A 19,981-nucleotide genomic window follows, 5' to 3' on the forward strand; every position below is an offset into this window, starting at 1 on the left:
CGTCGTTGGTGTAATTGTCATCTTCATAATTGGATACATAGTAATACTCACTTTCGTCCGCGCTGCTAAAATCCGATTCGGCTGGGAAATCAAGATCCGGTAGGGGCAGTCGCAGTGGGCACAACAATGGTGCCTGCGAACGTGCAGATTTCATGCCGTTTAGGTTGCTATTCAATACTTAATTTGTTTCGACCATGAAATATGGTACCAACAATAGGAGATAAAATGAAGAAAATGCACGGTTTGCCCTTCAAATGTGACTGATCTTTAATTTTTTGTCCTTACTTATTTCTAGCGGGACATAATTAAGTTCTTTAATAGCTATAATAAAACTTGTGAGATATTATGATACGGAAATATAAATTCATGCCCCGCGAAAAGATTATTTGTTATGAGGGACAATAATTAATGAACACAAATGAAGTTTTTGCAGAGCTTTCCCTTCAAACACATTGGTCTTTAATTTTTGCCCCTCATATGTGTGGTCTTTAGTTTTTGTCCTGCTGCTCATTTAATGAAAATATTCAGACCTGCTTCGCTCGGAAAGTTCTGTAACATTTTTATATTCGGAAATTGAACTTTTGCCTTGCTCGACACAAGTTCCGTAGTAATGCGGCATAAGTTGTGTAGTATTTTTCAAATTATGTTGAGTGCTGAAATTTTTATTTTGTCCGGCATAACTTGTGGGATGTTATGATACATATGAATCTAAAGTTATGCCGCACCAAAAGTGCTGAATTGAAAATTGGTGCTGAATTGAAAATAATTAAACACCACAAATTTGAGGAGTAAAAATTAAAGACCACTTCGAAATAGGGACATTTGTGCTAATGACCTGATGCAATTGCACGATTTGACCTTCAAATGGATTGGCCTTTAATTTATTTTTTTATTATTTTTTTTTGCGCGGATTGCCCTTCAAAGTCACTGGTCTTTAATTTTTACCCCTCAAATTGCTGGTCTTTAATTTTTGTCCTTTGTCTAATATCATGAGGTTTGGGGTTCGAACCCCGACTCAGTAAAAAAAAAATCGCAAGGCAGAGTTTTGTAAAATTTCAACTGAGTTTTAAAAAAAAAAAAAAATTGCCTTAAGGGAGAGTGTGCCTTATGCCTAAAGGCAAAACTCTACCTTAAGTAGAATTTGTAGTCAAGTTCTACCTGATCAGGCAAACTCTGCCTGAAGGTAAAGTTTAAAACTCTGCCTGAAGGGAGAGTTTTGAAGGCAAAACTTTTAATTGACTGAGCAGGGATTCAAACCCAGGACCGAGGGGTTTTTAGCGAAGGAAAAAATTGAAGACCACCAATTTGAGGGGGAAAAATTAAAGACCACCCTCGAATAAGGGAAATCGTCCAAATTTCCCTTTAATTTTTGTCCTTTAAATGAGATGGTCTTTAATTTTTGACCTTTAGCAATCAAACTTATGCTTAGCGGGGCATAAATTCTTTAAGGACACAGTCATGGGAGACACAACTTGTGGGATATTATGATGCGAAAATATAAATTTTATGTCTTGTGAAAAAGTTATTTGTTATGAGGACAAAAATTAAAGACCAACACAAAATAATGGCATAAGTGCCTTTCAGCAAAATTACAGTGGGCCTTACTATTTGCATGAGGCCCAAAGTACCCTTCCATTTGGACTCTTGGGCTTGATTACACAAAATAGGCCCACATTAACTCTATAAACTCCAACAGGTGCTACCTTTCCTGCAAAGCATGCAATAGAAACAAGAGACATACCTTTCCTCCAGGACCATCTTACACTGAAATAAGTCAAGAAGAAAGAAAGGGCTGTCAATTTGGTTAAAGCTTGTCTTTTCATCTTTGCTTCCTAAGCACTCTTTCTCTATCTCTATCTCTATCTCTTTTGGGTCAGGACAGTGTTGGATCCACCAATGCATTCGCGAGTTTGATAGAATTCAGTGTTTTAATTTGAGGCCAAACCTTATAGTATTATATATGTGTAAAAACTAAGTATAAAATAAAATTAGATATCTAAGAATCCACAACGTCTAAATTCTTGATTAGCCGCAAAGGTGTTGGGAAAGAATGAATAGGAAAGTAAGATGAAAAAGTCCATTGCTTTTCCAAAAAGTTATTCCAAACATAGTTGCAAAGATTATGTACATAATGTTGGACATATAAGCCTGTCTTTCTCCACTAAACAGGTTGTAGACTTGTAGTGTTGTAAATTCTTCTTACTTTCTGTTTAATTTTTTTCTCAAGTTTTAGAAAGGTTAATGAAATAAAATCTGAGTTTATCAAAAAGGGACTAGCATCTGGAGGACACTATTGAAGGCTTAGTATTAGTCCTGTCTGGTTCTTGATTTTCTAGACTTTTCAATCGATTGTTATTTGTATCTAGTAGATATTTTACATCAAGGCAGAATTTCCTCTAGTTTGGAAGTTTTAATAGCTAAAGTTTCGTTAGCAGCCATCAGAACAGGAACCTGAAGTAATAATTGTTTGGCCGGATGAAAAGGAACTATTATGATTTGGATGATGGCGAATTTGCAGCAGCAATGGCAGCTTCTGCATTTGCTATATGTTCCCTTGAAGAAAAGGCTGGCTTTCAACATCAGACAAAAACAAGAGGATCTGTTATCAGGCCAGCAGAAACAGGTAAATCTCAACACTCTAATACATAATTTTCCACGGAGATTTAATTTAACCTTTTATAGCAGGTTATTTAACATTTTTACTAGCTTATCAATCAATGCTTATAATTGAGATTTATCAGTAATTACCTCTTATAAGTTTATTTTACCTGGTTGTGTAAATATCTTTTACATTGTAAACATTTAGAACTTAAAATGGTTTTCCCTTGGCAACCTTACCATGTTTGATTTGAAGCTCCAATGAGAAGGCCATCGGCGTCTAATCATAAAGCTTCGACAGAAATAATGACCATAACTCCTACTACTAATGATAAAATGCAAAATGGGATTTCAAGAGGAAGCAGAAAGGCAGAAAATGAAGCTGATGCTTGGGAGAAAGCTCAGATAGCCAAAATAAGAAAGCGGTACACTTATTGCATGTTTTTTTTTTTAATGCTATAACATACTTTTTTAATATTTTGTTGCAAGATATATGTTAGAGGATCTTAATAAGGAATGTTCTCAAATTTCAGACATGATGAACTGCTTTCTGCGCTTCTTGCTTGGGAGAATGAAAAGAAGATGATGGCAAAACAACAAATGGAAAGGAGAAAGGTTAGTACTCTCCAAGTTTTCAAGATGTTATAGTGCAAAATGCTTAGTGCTTATAAATGACTGTTATTGGGAGATTGCAGAATCAATTGGAGCTTGCTATGAAAAGGAATTTGCAGCATTACAAGAACAAACTAGCGAGGATTGATCATATCACCAAAGGAGCAAGAACACAAGCAGAAGAGAAAAGAAGATACGAAGAATCTATAGTGAAAGAGAAATCAAACAAGATCAGATTAACAGGGAATGGACCTGTTACATGCTTCTGCTTCTAAAAAAAAAAAAAAAAAAAAGAGAGAGAGAGAACAAGACCTGTATATGAATCCTCTGAAACTCTATCTACACAAGAATTGTAGTCACTCATTGATTTTATCGTGAAACCCATCTTAACAATTGTTTCCCCAGTGTGCCATGATTGGTAAATACTAGAACTAAATAGCATCAGAAACGCATTAATTCTGTTGTGCTGCATTTGATCATTAGATGAAACGGATGTAATCAAAGAACAACCAATTCAAGTGTTTTAAGTGATAGTTGCTGCTATTATTCTGCATTATAACACTGGTATAATCTACCACCAGTTTGACATGTTTACGCGTTACTGGTTCCTGGAAGAGTCAATATTAACATAGGCTAAAGCCTTTTCATACACAATCAATAGAGGCCTTCCTGACATATTTTTGCAAACTTTCAAACAACATGCTGTCTCCTGCTTCTACTGACATTCATAAACTTCAATTGATAAACTAGACTAACTGTTGCTCAAAAGTAAAACTGTCATTTTCATTTGATAATATATGTATGCTAATGAGCATGCAGAATTGAAAGGTGGCCCTTTTTTGCCTGATGATGGACCAATACAGTAACACGTGACAGACCGGCTGACTCAAACAAAATGCCAACAGTAGCATTATAGTTAGAACCACGAATTTTGTTTCTCAGAAGCTAGCAGGGCTTAGCTAGCTAGAGACAGAGACTTCTATCTCAATCATTAGGGGAACCTAGTGTCTGAAGTCGGTAAATACTTACCAGTACACGTGTTTACACCGAGCCAAGTAATATAATCTTAGCAGTTAAAAGTTAAGGTGATAATACATATCACTTGACCATAGTTAAGTTATAAATGTGTATATGAAAGATACACACCATGCATTCACTGGCTTGGTATAAATACTTTGTGCAGTTAAGGTTTTACTAGGCACTCCTGCCCAGGCAGGCTCGGGGGAAAGCGAATGTTAACAACCTTCCTAGATTTCGAACCTTGGTCAGATGTTGCTCCAAGGCCTCCCTTCTTGTACCTCAATCATGAAGAGAAATAATCTATTTACAAAGAGTTTGAATGGTTAAACAGACTTGAAAACTGTCTCTATTAGCTATTGATGGACATTCAATAGCTATTGAAAACTGTCTCTATTAGCTATTGATGTACATTCATAATAAAACCATTTTCAACATCTAAGTTTGGACGTGCAATTTCCAGATATTGTATATCAATATCTGAAACATCAATTAATACGGATCACATGGAAACAAGAAATACTACAAAATGATTTTTCATACAGTTCTAGGTAAATCCTTTTCTGTTGAATTGATTATGGGTGCCCACCTGACATCCCTACATGAGACCACATATCTAATTAAGCAACTAGAATTGAGTGCAGTATATGTTGAAATGTTTGTTGTGGTCGCAAAGAACATTCAAATATATCAATCCATAATCAACTGTGATTTGATATGTCTCCAGAACCAGTCGCATAATTAAAAAGATTTTAAGTTTGATTTCAATGATGGTGTGAAAAATAGTTACAGAATCATTTCACTTATAAAGTAAGTACTGGTAAGCCTCTATCATTAACATTAATTGATAATCTGGTAAAAATGGTAACTAACCTACTATGCCTGGTTAAACTAAAGTGACAGTGTAAAAAAACTGACTTTTTCAATAGTGGCGAAGCCAGATGTTCTTACTAGGGGATTCAAAAAATTTCTGTCGAAAGGGATTAAATTGAACCCCTTCACCATACATAGCTCTGCTATTGACCATCAGTGTATACAGCTTAAATCCAATTGGCAAACACGTAGGTACTTGGGGAGTCCAAAATAGGAGATCCCATAAATGAGGAGTATGTAACATTCCTCTGTCCAATCTTCAACCTGATGACTAGGTGTTGCGACAATACTTGACATGTTTAATTCACAACAAAACATACTAACTTTGAGGAAACCTTTTGTCCCTCTGCCTGCTGCCTTAGCTAGCAAGTGTTTCACACAGGACCAATGCATTTAAAGCAGCATCATTTCTGTTCCATGCTAGCTTAGTGGTATTACTGAATAAAAGGGCATCCCGATGCACAATGCATCCAGCGGTAGCAAAGTTTGGGAAGAGTGAATAAGTTATCAGTAAGAAATTACTACCCACATTAATTAATATACATTGATTTTGAGATCAGTAAGGATTCCAAATTTTAAGTTAAGTGTACTTAATTAGAACTTTATACTGAATTAGAACTTTATACTGATGTTTATACGAAATCAGAGATGAGAGTGACAAGAGATAACATTAAAGGACCAGCCCCACCTCCACTGCTGAGGTGGACATAAGTTTTAAAATGATTGAAAATTAACATAATTGCACCTACATACAAAGATCCAGTCAGTTTATTTGAATTGTTGAATCACTAGTCAGAGCAGCCAAAGTCTAATTTAATCGCATTGAATGCTCTTAACCCCATCTAACTGGAAAATATCTTTGTTGAAAGGTAATATCTAAGAAGAGAGCAGTTCCAAATCTTGCACCTCTTTAGGTGGATAAATTTTGCTCTTTGATTCCCCAGAGTCTATCAAGGAAAAAGAGTAAAACATATACACTAAGATGCCAAAACTTATCCATTTGAAATCCAGGCTTTTATTGCTACTACATGGTTGTATACATTAAACAGTCAGCTGAATATGACAATCCTGTAGGGGACCAGAAGATACTGAAATATATTTTTAGTATAAAAGAGAGAAGCCAACTCAATATTACGACTGGCAGTAACTGAGAATAAAGAGGGTAGACTCTGTCAAAGGCACCAATATGAGTCATACTTGGAATCATAGGCAACAAAGACAAAAACAAGATGTAGAAGAAGAAGAGGAGAACAAAAACCCCCGCAGCCACATGCATAACCAGCAGAATCAGACTCGTCTTGACACCATGTATGCTCTTCTTATACTAGATAGTGATAACATTTTTCATAAATGTTATATGCATTTAAATTTATTTATATCTGCATTTAAAAAATTTCAGGTCCAAGTGTGAAGTTGCAGAGCTAACATGGGAAAATGGGCAACTAGCCATGCAAAGACTTGGAAGTAACAATGAGCAAGCAAAACAGAAATGGGAAAGGGCCAGCGACACACTAGAGTCCTTCGTGCATCAAGCCACTTTCCAAAAGCAAAATCATACTAATAATCTAATGGGAAGTGCCCAAAATCAGGCAAGCATCAACAGGGAGAAAAATGCGTATTCTTGTGGGGGTCAATGGGGTGAGACTTCTTCTGCACTGAAGCAACAAACAAGAGTACTAAAGAGGATGAGATCAGATTCTGACCCCCAATTATATGTTGGTGGAAGATCAGTAGGAGAATTTAGTATGAATATGATTGATCAGCATGCTGAACTTAGCGCTCGTGCAAGTGCTCGGGACAATGATACCACCATGATGACATGGCCTTGTTCCTTTGATGAATCTTCTCGCAGTTTTAAGTCTAAAGCCACTTGTAACGAGGATTCCCCCTTCCATGGTGGCTCGGTAATTGACTTTTTACATAGTTCCTAAGTAAACCAACAAAAAAATTTGCTGCTATAAGTACACTTAAAACAATCAGATTCATGTTTCTTCACTAAAAAGTGATCGCTAAAAGCCAAATTTCTAATGGTAGTAGCTAGCTAGCTAGTATGATGATCAAATGCATTATCACTATAGCAGCAGCCACCTAGATATGTCCCTCTATATATGTTTTTGGACATATATATAATACTTTGAAATTATATTTTGCAGTGGTGTATATGTCTATCTCGAGAAAATATATATATGTTACCAAATTCTCATGCATATTGGATCCACTTGTGACAGGAAAAAAAAGGAGGAAGAACGTGAAAGAAAAAGCTCCAACCCTTTAAAACACAGCCGAAAGGCTGCTGTTCATAACCAGTCAGAGCGGGTATGTTGGATTTAATGCACAGGATGGATTATATGAATGCCTAAGTTGCAGACTATTTATTTACACTATAAAAGCTTAACTTATATATACTGACAATATGAAAGGTAACTAACCATAGAAAGTGAAATTAGTAACCTAAGAAATAAAGTAGCTTGATACATATAGATTACGCTGTCAGTGCATGTATATAATTTAGATTTCACTATAATTAGGATATCAGAAAATAAGGTAATGGAACAATATATAGTATTTAAAACTTGGTTGTGGCCTCATATGTTGTTTTGTGTTATTTGGAGCAGAGACGGCGAGATAGAATCAATGAAAAGATGAAAGCTCTACAGAAGTTGGTGCCAAATGCAAGTAAGGTGGGTTAACAAGCACTACTATATAATTTATACTCCATATATAGATTAAGGATGATGGAATATTCACATAATTATGGATTATGTATATACAGACAGATAAAGCATCAATGCTGGAGGAAGTGATAAAGTACTTAAAGCAGCTTCAAGCACAAATTCAGTTGATAAACTATGCTAGAAACATGGACCAGCAAATGATGATGATGCAACCACATATTCAAATGCCATTACTAGCAAGAATGGATGGTCTTAGTCTTGGCATGAGCAATGCAGGAATGCTTAACAATATGACTGCTAATTTAGCTCGAGCTAATGCTCAGTCTCTTACAGCTCCCCTTATTTATAATCCAACCTCAATTGCCACTCCTTGTCATCCCTTCATGTCCTACGCCATGGCCCCGACCATTCCGACTCCACCACAAGCAAATTATGGTGATGCTGCCAGTGCCACAGTCGCCAAAGCTGCAGCTGCCCCCAATATTGCAACCACTTCACTCCATTTTAACAATTACCCCTATAGTGCATTTCCACCACAAGTAATTTCATATATGCAAATGTTATTGACAGGCGCTTTTCCCTGAATTTAATCTTTCAATTTTTACACTATCAGATTACTTAATAAAAGAAAATTACCATATAATAAGCAAGAAACTTGTCATTACATGTTAAATAGTGCATTTCTTTTTTACAATGGAAGTTTATAAGTTACATCCGTTTGCCTTTTTATTCATTGAAAAAGGTGTTTTTTTTTTTTTTTTTTTTTTTTTTAATTATATATATAACAATGGAAGCATATAAGTTACATGCCTTTGCATTTTTGTCCATTCAAGAATGTCATTTTAATTACTTTAAATTCTATACACCGATAAAGATGTACCAAATAAAGAAATTCTATACACCGATAATGTAAAAGAATTTTTACTCTAACATATCACATAAAAGATTATTACAGATGACTATCCATAGAAAATGGGATTATGGGACTAACAACCTGAAAAATAAGGTAGATTGTACATTGCAACAAGTTCAAATTAAATTTACTAAAAATTCTTTATACTAGCGGAGTGTAAGTGAAATTCAAACTTTAAGAGGTTGCGAAGCTTATGATATACTTTCTTGGGTATTTCCAAAAAAAAATTGTTTTCATCATAGAAAACATTATCTTTAGCATCATAAGAAACTCTAAGAATCATGCACTTCTTGCTTTTGGGAATAAGGATGTTAGGGGAAACATGTATGGAATCATAACATAGCGATCATGCCTTTTGAAAGAAAGGGGCAGCCTTAACATACCTTTTTGGCCTCCTTAACTACTTAACGCTTATCCTCCCAAGCTCTTAAATCTACATTCAAGAGAATTTATATTATTGTTAAGCTTATCGTCATATGCTTATCTTAAGCTTGAGCCTTAAACCCACTTTAGAATGCGCGAAATTCGAGGCGGCGTCTCCACTATTTTTATATCCACCAGCACGAAATCACAATACCAACAACCAACAACAATAACAACAACATTAACATCAACAACATCATCATCAATACCAAAATACTCCATAAAAGATCTCCCGATGTTTATTCGATTTCTCGACCAACTAATTCATTATACGGCCATTTAATAGCTCTGTATCTTCATAAATAAACCTAAAGCAATATCATTAAGGAGAGATTCATACCTTGTCCTCACTAGAACACAATATCTCCAATATCACATGAACCCAAGCCAAGATTCATCGCAATATGATGCTATAATCATACTATACGCTATCCGAACCTAAATCCAGAGATTTCACTTGATTTGGACTAAAATTTTATGGGTGGAAGTTGGGGGAATGTTCTAGAGAGTTTGGGATAGTTTTAGGGGTGTTTGGATGAAAAATAAGGGGGTTAACCCCATTTTATATTATTCTAGAGTCGGTTTTGCCTTTCGAGCATGGCTGCGTTCGCGCCTTTGTAGCCGCGTGTTCGCTCACTTGTATTTTGGGCGCGCCTCTCTTTCCTCCGCCTAACTTGTAACGTCCATAACTCTCTACTCCGATGTCATATCGACGAACGGTTTGTTGCGTTGGAAACTACAATTCATGAACTTCATTTTAGGCTTTTAATTTACTTCAAAACTCTTCATATGCTAAAAGATATCCTCTCCCCAAGTTGGCTCATTCTTGTCGTTCAAAGTAGAGCTCATCTTCTTCCAAAGTCATACTAACTCAACTTCGTCCACTCATTTTCTTATAGGACCTTAAATTCATATATGCATCCTTCGATAAAATATACTTAATAATGCTTATCCTTCCAAAGTTGTTTTACTTAGCATAATGTTGAATTGATAAGTGTTTATACTGTAACATAATTGATTTATTTGACCAACTTCAGGGTGCCCAATGTTACTCCAAAATTGATGTCACGCCCCGAACCATGGCCTAGGCGTAACACGGCACTCGTTTTATTGTGTCGCCGAACCTACGTAACTTCGTCAACATGGGCATCAAACGATACTACTCTATATGATGCAATTTAAATGAATCATGAAAATGTAATTTGCGGAATAAAATCTTAAAATTATCTCATAGTGTAAAATCATGAAAATGTAATTTATTGACCAGCATAGCCCGTCGCCCTAATGTACGCTGAAACCTCTAAAACATGTACCTCGCCCGGACGTGGCCACTCGATGATTAATACGGACTCCTGTCCCAGGTGGGGCTCACCAATAAGCGTTGATCTATTCCGGTGTATAGATCGCGTTTAAGAACCCGTTAGTACATAATTGGTCATTTATTATGTAAAACCTGTGAAATGAAGAACATGGCACAACATAGGTATAGGACATGGGGCCCGAAACCAAACAGGCATGAAACGGGAGTAAAGTACGAAAACGATAAATCAATAAGAAATACATGTATATAAAACTTCTTGTAACGTGGGGAATGCTATATTATGTAGACAACATGATACGAGTACTTGCGTCCTACCCGGGGAAAACACTCACCTTGCCCGAGGGGATATGAGATTTAAGTAATAATAAGCATGTAAGGATCAGCTGCATAATGAAAGGTGTTATTGACGATATTTTTGGTATACGAGCCTTCTCGGTTAACTAATGCAATCCCAAAAACATGAACGTGATATAGTTGGCTAAGAAGCCCATGATTTTCGTAAAAATAACTTGTAAATAACTTGTAATCATGATTTCGGTAACATGGTTTCATGAAATATCTTGTAATATGGTTTCATAAGATAACTTGTCATAGTATTAAACATGTTCTTGATTCATGAGTAATAACAATAGTTCATAATTATATATATAATTTGACTTGAAAACATGCTTGTAACTTGCTAAATAAAATCATAAAATTTCATATAAACATAATGAGAACACGTGAGGAAAAATTCATGATTCATGGATTAGTAGGCTTAATAAAGTAATGGAAGATTAGGAATACAATAACGAATATAGATACAAAGTTCATGTATATAAATACATAAATACGGGCTAGCAATATGTTGGGTTTAATGCCTATTTGAACTTCAGGATATCGAAACGGGCATGGGGAAGAGCCGTAGATTCCCATGTGGATGGAAGTTCTACGTATCTTGTCGCTCCCAAAGACTTGAATTAAAGACTTGAGCTTTGAAGATGATTTCCAAAATCTTGAATTCTTGAACCTTGAGATGGGTTTTCTTGAAAACCCTAGTTTTAGGAATGATGATTTCTTATTTAGAACATTAAGATATGTGTTAGAATTGAGTTGGAATAATTCGAGTAGGCTTACCTTGGTGTTCTTGATGATGGGAGAGGGTAGAGGAGGTCGTTAGGAGCTTGAAGGAATGAAAAATAATGATTTGAGATGTATATCTTGTAGCAGAGAATTGCGGTTACGTCCACGGCCACCGCCTCATCTTTTGAAATCTTGGCCGCATTTTGAAATCTTTTGGCGTATTTTGAAATACGGTCCGTGAAGTTAACGTCTCTTGATAAAATGGTCACTCTTTGTAAATATATCCGTTTGACCCCCATAATATACCGTTGGAAAGGTATTTCAAAGATCTACAACTTTCATCAAGGAAGTTTTCCCAAATTCCAAATACGTTTTGAAATAAGGGCCGTATTTTGAAATACGGTCCATATTTAACAATGTAACATCAAATGTCAAATTCCGGAATGCTCGAAATCCTTGGTGTCGGTTTACGACTTGATTTACGACCCGTGAAATACGGTCCTGTTCATGGGCGTAAACCCCCATCTTACAACTGAACAGGGAAATTCCAATTCTCACATCATTTATCTACTTCTCTAAGTCTAGGATCATGATCAAAGCTTAGGTTAACGATACGAGGTGTTACAATTGACCTCGGATCAGGATACCATCTTAATTGATATTCGATCGCGTTGAGTCATGATCATTTTGTTTTCTTGGCATGTCATTTGGGTTGACAAACATCTTTCATGGACCTTATGAACAGAGTCTTCAAGCCTTATCTTAATTTATTCATCATTGTGTTTATTGACGATATTTTGGTACATTCCCGTAGTGAGACTGAGCATGCAGAACATCTAAGAATACTGTTGCAAACACTTCAGGATCCTAAGCTTTATGCTAAATTTCCTAAGTGTGAATTTTGGCTTAAGTCAGTGGCGTTTTTAGGCCATGTAATTTCTGGTGCAGGTATGAAAGTTGATTCTCAAAATATAAATGCCGTAAAAAACTTTTATATAAGAAGTTTCTTGGATGCTGGCGAGTATTACGGATGTTTTTGTAGAGGGATTTGCCTCTATCTTAGCTCCATTGACTAAGTTAACTCAAAAAAAGTACAAATTTCAGTGGTCAAATGCATGTGAGAAAAGTTTTGAAGTTTTGAAGAGTTGAAGAAGATGTTGACTTTTGCTCCAGTTTTGACACTAACAGGGGGAACCGAGGGGTTAGTAGTTTATTGTGATGCTATGGGAATTGGTCCCGGATGTGTCTTAATGCAGCATAGTAAGGTTGTGGCTTATGCATCCCGTCAGCTTAAGGCTCATGAAAAGAAATATCCGACGCATGACTTGGAATTGGCAGTCGTGATTTTTGCACTTAAGATATGACGTCATTATTTTTATGGAGTGCACGTTCATATTTTCACCGATCACAAAATGCTGCAGTATATTTTCAAGCAAAGAGAGTTGAACCTCAGGCAGAGGAGGTGGCTTGAATTGCTTAAAGTTTATGATGTAGATATCTTTAGCTTTGCGCGTTGAGGTTCCCCAGGAAGTTTAGCTCACGTTGAGGTTGATAAGAGGATTATGACAAAGGAAGTTCGCCGCTTAGCTAACCTAGGAGTTTGACTCTTGGACACCGAAGATGGTGGAGTTGTTGTTCAGAACAAGGCTTATTCCTCCCTAGTGGCCAAAGTGAAGGAGAAGCAGTTTAATGATCCCTTTTTATTACAGTTGAAAGAGGTGATTTACAAGCATCAGACGATGTCTTTTGAACAAAGGGGAGATGATGGTACCTTGCGGTACCAAGGCAGACTAAGTGTTCCAAACGTGGATGGCTCGGAGAGAGAATCATGACAGAAGTCCACATTCCGGATATTTTCCTCCCGGGTTCACGGAGATGTGTCGCTGACGCTTAAAGAAATTTATTGGTGATGATATGAAAATAATGTAGCAGATTTTGTGGCTAAGTGTCCAAATTATCAGTAAGTGAAAGTCGACCATCAGAGGCCTGGTGGGTTGGCTCGAAATATTAATGTTCTGATTTGAAAATGGGAGATGATAAATGTGGACTTTATAACAGGTCTACCTTGCTCACCCCATAGACATGACTTGATTTGGGTGATTATGGACCGACTTATTAAGTCAGTGCACTTTTTGCCAGTCAAAACCACCGATTTAGTAGAAGATTATGCCAAGTTGTATATTCATGAGATTGTCAAATTGCATGGGACCCCAGTGTACATTATTTCAGATCATGGTGCTCAGTTCACAGTAAAATTTTAGAGATCCTTTCAGAAAGGATTGGGTACCAAGGTAAACCTCGGCACAACTTTTCACCTGCAAATAGATGGTCATGCAGAGCATACTATTCAGACCCTTGAGGACATGTTGAGAGTGTGTGTCCTAGAATTTAAAGGTAATTGGGATGATCACTTGCCTCTCATTGAATTTGCTTATAATAACAGTTACCATTCTAGCATCAAGATGGCATCGTTTGAAGCTCTGTATGGAGCGAAGGTGTAGATCACCTATTAGTTGGTTTAAGGTTGTAAAGCAGAGTTGTTAGGGCTATATTTGGTCTATCAGGCCATGGAGACAGTCAAGTTGATTCAAGAGCGTTTGAGAATAGCTCAGAGCCGCTAGAAGTCTTATACAAATGTGCGGCGAAGAGATTTAGAGTTTCAAGTTGATGATTAGGTGTTCTTAAAGGTTTCACCTATGAAAGGTGTGATGAGATTTGGCAAGAAGGGGAAACTCAGTCCCAGATATATTGGACCTTATAGAATCCTGCGAATGGTTGGTTAAGTAGCTTATGAGCTAGAGTTGGGATAAAAGTTAGTTGTTGTGTACCCAGTAATCCATGTATCCATACTGAGAGAGTATGTGGGAGACCCGTCATTGATTGTTCCTTCTGAACTATAACGGTTAAGGATGACCTAACCTATGAGGAGATCCCAGTGGCAATTCTTCATCGTCAGATGCGCAAGTTGAGAACTAAGGAAGTAGCCTCAGTAAAGGTCTTGTGGAGGAGTTAGAAAGTCTAAGAGGCTACATGGGAAGCCGAAGAGGACATGAAATCTAGATATCCTCATTTGTTTGCAGAGCAAGCAGAAGACATTTAAGGTGAATACCTTCGGAATCCATGTCATGTCCCTTAAGTATTCATGCCTCACATTTCACGTTCACATTCACATTCATGCATTCTCTATTCATGTCTTATGTCCCAGCATTCATGTTAGTTTAGTTACCATGTTTCATGTCATGTTTTCTTCACGTTCATGTACTCAAACCATGTCCAGTCACATTTCGTCACGCCCCAAAACCTACCCTAGACGTGACGGGCATCCGACGTCATGAACAACATCGAAAGAACCTAAAAGATGAAATAACAACACTTGAACTCGCCAGGTTCAATATTCACCTCTAACAGTTTATAAAATAAATACAATCAAATCATGATATATGAATTAAATTAGCGGAAGTCTTTAATGTCATAAAACTTAACCAAAACGTGACGAACGCCCAAGAGTTAAACAAAACTCAACAACTACCCACAAGAATGTGTAATATGGAACTTCTAAGATAAAAGAGTAATTTGTCTGACACATCGGGACGCAGCCCGAAAAACTAGAATAGTAAATAAAAATGATAAGGGGTGTCCCACGAATGAACATGTGGGCTCGCAAGTTACAATATAAAGAAGTCCTTCTTAAGCTTTTTGAGTATCAAGAACACCTTTTCTCCGTACCTAACATACCATCAAAAACAACAATGGTATGAATACTCGTACTGTAAGTGTCTAAGGGGGAAATAGTTAACAAAACAAGATATGATGAATAAAATCAATAAAATGATATCAATGAAAATCACAATTCAAACCCAGGAATAACGTAAGTTTGCAACATTAAAGAGTCATCAAAGAATCCAACAACGAAAGACATATTAACTTAACTCCTTACCATTTACCATGCCAAGTATTTCACTTACGAATTCAATATCACCACAAGCCACTCACAGGCAACAAGATACGAAACAAGCCACTCACAGGCTAATCAAAGTACGAAACAAGCCACTCACAGGAAAATCCATCAATCGATACTCCGGGTTAGGAAACCACGGAGGCTAATCATCTTCTAGACTAGCACAGCAATAGATACTCCAACAGAGGCTAATCGTCCTCTAGACTAGCACAGCAACAAATGCAATGGGTGACATACCTCGGAGGTCAATCGTCCTCTGGACTGACACAACAATAGATACTCCGGGCTAGGAAGCAACGAAGGTCAATCATCCTCTGGACTGATACAAAGAATAGATACTCCGGGCTAAGAAGCATCGGAGGTCAATCATCCTCTGGACTGACACAGCAATAGATACTTTGGGCTATGAAGCAACGGAGGTCAATCATCCTCTGGACTGACACAAAGAATACTCGTATTGATATGTTAGGATCCATAACGGCTAATCATCCTCTAGACTAGCACAGCTTGCCCATACAGGCCCAAACACGAACAAAATACAAATCATGGTATATTACCGAATCATCAATCGTGGCTTAGAGCTGAATCTTACTTCTCAAGTCATCATCTCAGAATAGAGGCATTTCAAGTCATAACCGATTTAGAAATATTATTCAAATCTCTTATTCAATTTCAAGTTCAAGTAACCTATTCAACAACAAAACAGGTTTAAAGTCCAACCTTTAGAAAAATAAGTTCAATCATCCAATAATGGGAAACACGAGTTTCACAAAGTAGTAGAGTTCGTATAAGGTTGATGCGGGCTTGACCCTACACACGCATGACCTTGTCTAAAAGAAATTATTTTTTAATTCCAAAAGAAATTCCACCAAACAAGAGTTATAACTTATACAAATAATCAAGGATGGATTCTCAAATATAAATTATGCTTTCACAATATAAACGTACTTCACAAGTAGACATAGTTGAAAAGATGATTTTTGGAATACAGACATACTTCAAGAAAGATTTTTGGCAAAATCTAGACATACCTTAAATCCCGCTCAAACACACTTTCCAAGGTTCAATAATCACACTCTTTGCCGAATTCCACACGCCCCTATCTTCTTCTTCTTGAGAATTCAAGAACTTAGGGTTTTAGAGAGATGATTTGCTATCAAGAGGGGATGGATATAGTGTGGGAATGATCAAGATTGAGTAAGAACTTACCTTAGGGTTAAAGAGACTTTTCTAGGGTTCTTTTCCTCAGAAATATTGATTTTGAAACGAAGTGGGAAATAACATAACGAAGTAGGACTTAAAGAAAATTCGGAACCAGAAAATATTCCCCGCTCCGTGCTGAGTCCGCATCGCGGGTTCAGCACCTGATCATGTTTTTTTTTGGTCTGCAGCTGAATTTTTCCGTGCTGGGTCCGCGACGCGCGCCCAGCACATTTTTCCGACAATCGATATTCGCTCAGTAAAATGATCATAACTCCCTGTACATAGCTCCGTTTGAGCCCCACTTTATATGGTTGGAAAGGTATTTCAGAGGCCTACAACTTTTATTTTATAAGTTTTCTCAAATTCCCAACGCAAATACCCTAAAACTAGCCATAAGTGAAGACTGTCTCAGATTTAGACGAATTTAGAAGCCCTTAAGAACTTTAATTGTTGGTTTGACTTCAAACGACCCTCTTCCACTCGAATTCATCAAGAATGGATTCGTATAGATAAAATATCATCTTAACACTAGATTTTTACATATTCACACCTAGTTCAACTTTACGGGATGTTACACATTCTTCACCACAACCCATCATTCGAGGACAAATGATCCCAAGGGGGAGATATGGTAACACCTCATACCTTCAAACTAAGTAATATTCATGATTCAGGGACTTAGAAACCAAGATGGGAAGTGTTGGGATTGAAAATATACCTCAGATCGTTAAATTGACATTTTATGTCATTTGTACGGGTCGTACTTTATGGACGTACCTCACAAGGGAAAATTAGAGGTCTCTAATATTTGGCATTCCAGGTACGTCCATATTGTACGGGCCGTACATTAAAGTACAGGTCGTACATGGTGCCCGTACCTCATAAAAAATAATTAGAAGTTATTGGAATTTTCCATTCCAGGTACGGCCCCATTGTACGGGCCGTACATTCATGTACGGGCCGTACATGGTGCCCGTATATTTTCCCGACTCAGCTATAGTATAAATACGTGGGTTCAGTTTTTAATACCACTTTTCATATTCTCAAGCCCTAGAACGAAGTCCTTCTCCTCCGACTATCAAGATACACTAAGGTAAGCCTATTCCACGCATTCCAAGTGAATTCTATTGTATATCCATGAATTCTAAATAGAAATTCATTATTCCTAACCTAGGTTTTTCAAGAAAACCCATCACAAGAATTCAAGACTAAGGCTTTTGGGTTTCTTCTCCAAGTTCGGACCATTGTTACAAGTTTTGGAGCGTTACAAGTATGTAGGGTTTCTATCTACGTATGGAAACATCATTGTTCTTTCCCATGCCACGTTCTTCTATGACTATACAAAATTTCACCGTAACTAGGGTTTCCAGCCATGTTCATGATAACCCTAACTATATGTACCATGACATATCATGTTGTATTAATAATTCGCTTTTGTGTTCTTAATAGTCCATTTTGGTAATTGAGAATTTGTTTGTAATCCATGAATACCCATATTTTACATTCCATAGGTTCTTAAATGCAAGATATGAACTTTTATGTTTATTTTCATGAACTCCTACATACTTCCATGTTTTCATACAAGCCATAATGTATATCTATCTTTATGTTATAATACATTCACGAATCGTGTTTACTTAATCCATGGGCTACTAAGCCAATTTTATTCATGTACATGTTTTAGGAGTTGCATCTATTATTGAGAACGCTCAGACAGCCTGAAACTACATATGCCAGCTTAGGATAAGGATCGCTCTGCTCAGTTAGGACGATTCCTTCATCTTTACCCATTATGGGTTATTGGATCCATTTATGTTCATGTTCATGTCTTGTACCCAGGCAAGGTACATAATGGCTTAGCTGGTTAGGTAGAGATTAGACGCCACATACTTACGTGGTGGTTACATGTCGGTTATATTAACGCTCTCCCACTTAAAATGTTTTACTCATGTTATATGTATATTCATGTCAGATATACCCATGATCATGTTCAGATTGCAGTTTCAGTTTTAGTTCTATTATTTCATGTGTCATGTTATTTCATTCAGTAGCTTTACATACCAGTACAATTCAAATATACTGACGTCCCCTTTTATTTGCTCGAGGGCCTACATTTCACGATGCTGATTTACAGGACGACGGATCAGCTCGTTAGGACTTTGCGCATACCAGCTGATGGTGAGCACCGTCTCATTCGAGGTTTTATTTTTACTTATTTATTATAAGTTATGCAGCCAAGCGATGCTGGGGGCCTTATCCCGATAAATAGTTTAGTAGTCAGCTGCGTATCATGTCAGAGGTTTCATAGACTAGAGTAGTTCAGTTATGCAATGTCAGATGTTCATAGTCGTATAGCCAGTATTGGCTCGGCATTTATTAAATAATCTCAAACTTATGATTATTTAATCTCATGTGTTACTCTCACCACACATGTTTATATTATATTCCCCATCACTTCATGCCCCATGTCGATTTAGCAAGCCATGTGGTTCGCTCAGTCATATGCAGCTAGGCACCAATTGTCGTGTTACGCCCAGACCATGGTTCGGGACATGACAGATCCATACCAAACTTACACTCGTCCCCGCATATCGACATTTAATACATTGCCACTGCTGAATCGTTGACCTGCCATTAGTACACCCGTGCCATGCACACCATCATAATACATGACGATGTTGAAACTTTTTGGAAACCAATCATATCCCAAGCAAATCATTCTTGTTAATCCATAAATGCACTTCTGCGACTCCCGAGAAACCCAACACCGAAAACATAGAGATCAATTGGTCCTCTATACTATCTCTTCCATTTCTCAAGAAAACCCCCACAATAAATAAGTCTTAACCACAATCCCACACAACTTAATCCTCAGGCCATAGCTAGAAACTGAACTTGGTCACGCGTCAGAATAGAGATGACATATCTTGTACCAACAAAATCGATCGCATAAGTATTTAATGATGAGTTCCTACCTTCCGTGGGTGGTTAAGATAAAGATATTCAGATGCCAATTAGAATCGACTAGATACCAATTCGAATGAAGTAGCACGAAGGAATGAAATAATGGGAAGTTTTCAAAATGTCCTATAGCCTCTCGCAGATAAGTACAGAGCTCATCGTACCGATCCGCAAGAATCTACTAGACATGCTCTTGAACTTATAGACCGGATAACCTTGGGCTCTGATACCAACTTGTCATGACCCAAGTCATTGATCGTGCGGGCACCTACCCTTTTTCCACCCACGGTAGGCGAACCCGTCCCTAAAGATTCATCCAACAACATAAATAATAAATACAAGCAAATGTAGAAAGTCTAAAATCA

The 19,981-nt window shown here is 37.1% G+C and overlaps 2 protein-coding genes across 3 annotated transcripts; both read left to right on the top strand.

The window, feature by feature from the left end:
• Positions 1-1,904: 1,904 nt before the first annotated feature.
• Positions 1,905-3,511, top strand: LOC132054610 (remorin 1.4). 2 transcript variants are annotated; one of them, XM_059446583.1, is made up of 4 exons: positions 1,905-2,623; positions 2,855-3,023; positions 3,132-3,213; positions 3,294-3,511. In XM_059446583.1, the coding sequence occupies exons 1-4, from the start codon at positions 2,476-2,478 to the stop codon at positions 3,483-3,485; spliced, it is 591 nt and encodes a 196-aa protein (XP_059302566.1). In that variant the 5' UTR covers positions 1,905-2,475; the 3' UTR covers positions 3,486-3,511. The 2 variants fall into 2 exon arrangements, with proteins under 2 accessions (XP_059302566.1, XP_059302567.1); XM_059446584.1 differs by having other exon boundaries at positions 1,914-2,623; positions 2,900-3,023.
• Positions 3,512-6,130: 2,619 nt separating this feature from the next.
• On the top strand, positions 6,131-8,390 carry LOC132052381 (transcription factor UNE10-like). Its single transcript, XM_059443893.1, has 6 exons — positions 6,131-6,408; positions 6,500-6,830; positions 6,864-7,005; positions 7,331-7,416; positions 7,716-7,781; positions 7,874-8,390. The coding sequence occupies exons 1-6, from the start codon at positions 6,287-6,289 to the stop codon at positions 8,357-8,359; spliced, it is 1,233 nt and encodes a 410-aa protein (XP_059299876.1). The 5' UTR covers positions 6,131-6,286; the 3' UTR covers positions 8,360-8,390.
• Positions 8,391-19,981: the final 11,591 nt, after the last annotated feature.

The sequence above is a fragment of the Lycium ferocissimum genome, chromosome 4 (assembly GCF_029784015.1).
Source record: "Lycium ferocissimum isolate CSIRO_LF1 chromosome 4, AGI_CSIRO_Lferr_CH_V1, whole genome shotgun sequence".
Classification (NCBI taxonomy): domain Eukaryota; kingdom Viridiplantae; phylum Streptophyta; class Magnoliopsida; order Solanales; family Solanaceae; genus Lycium; species Lycium ferocissimum.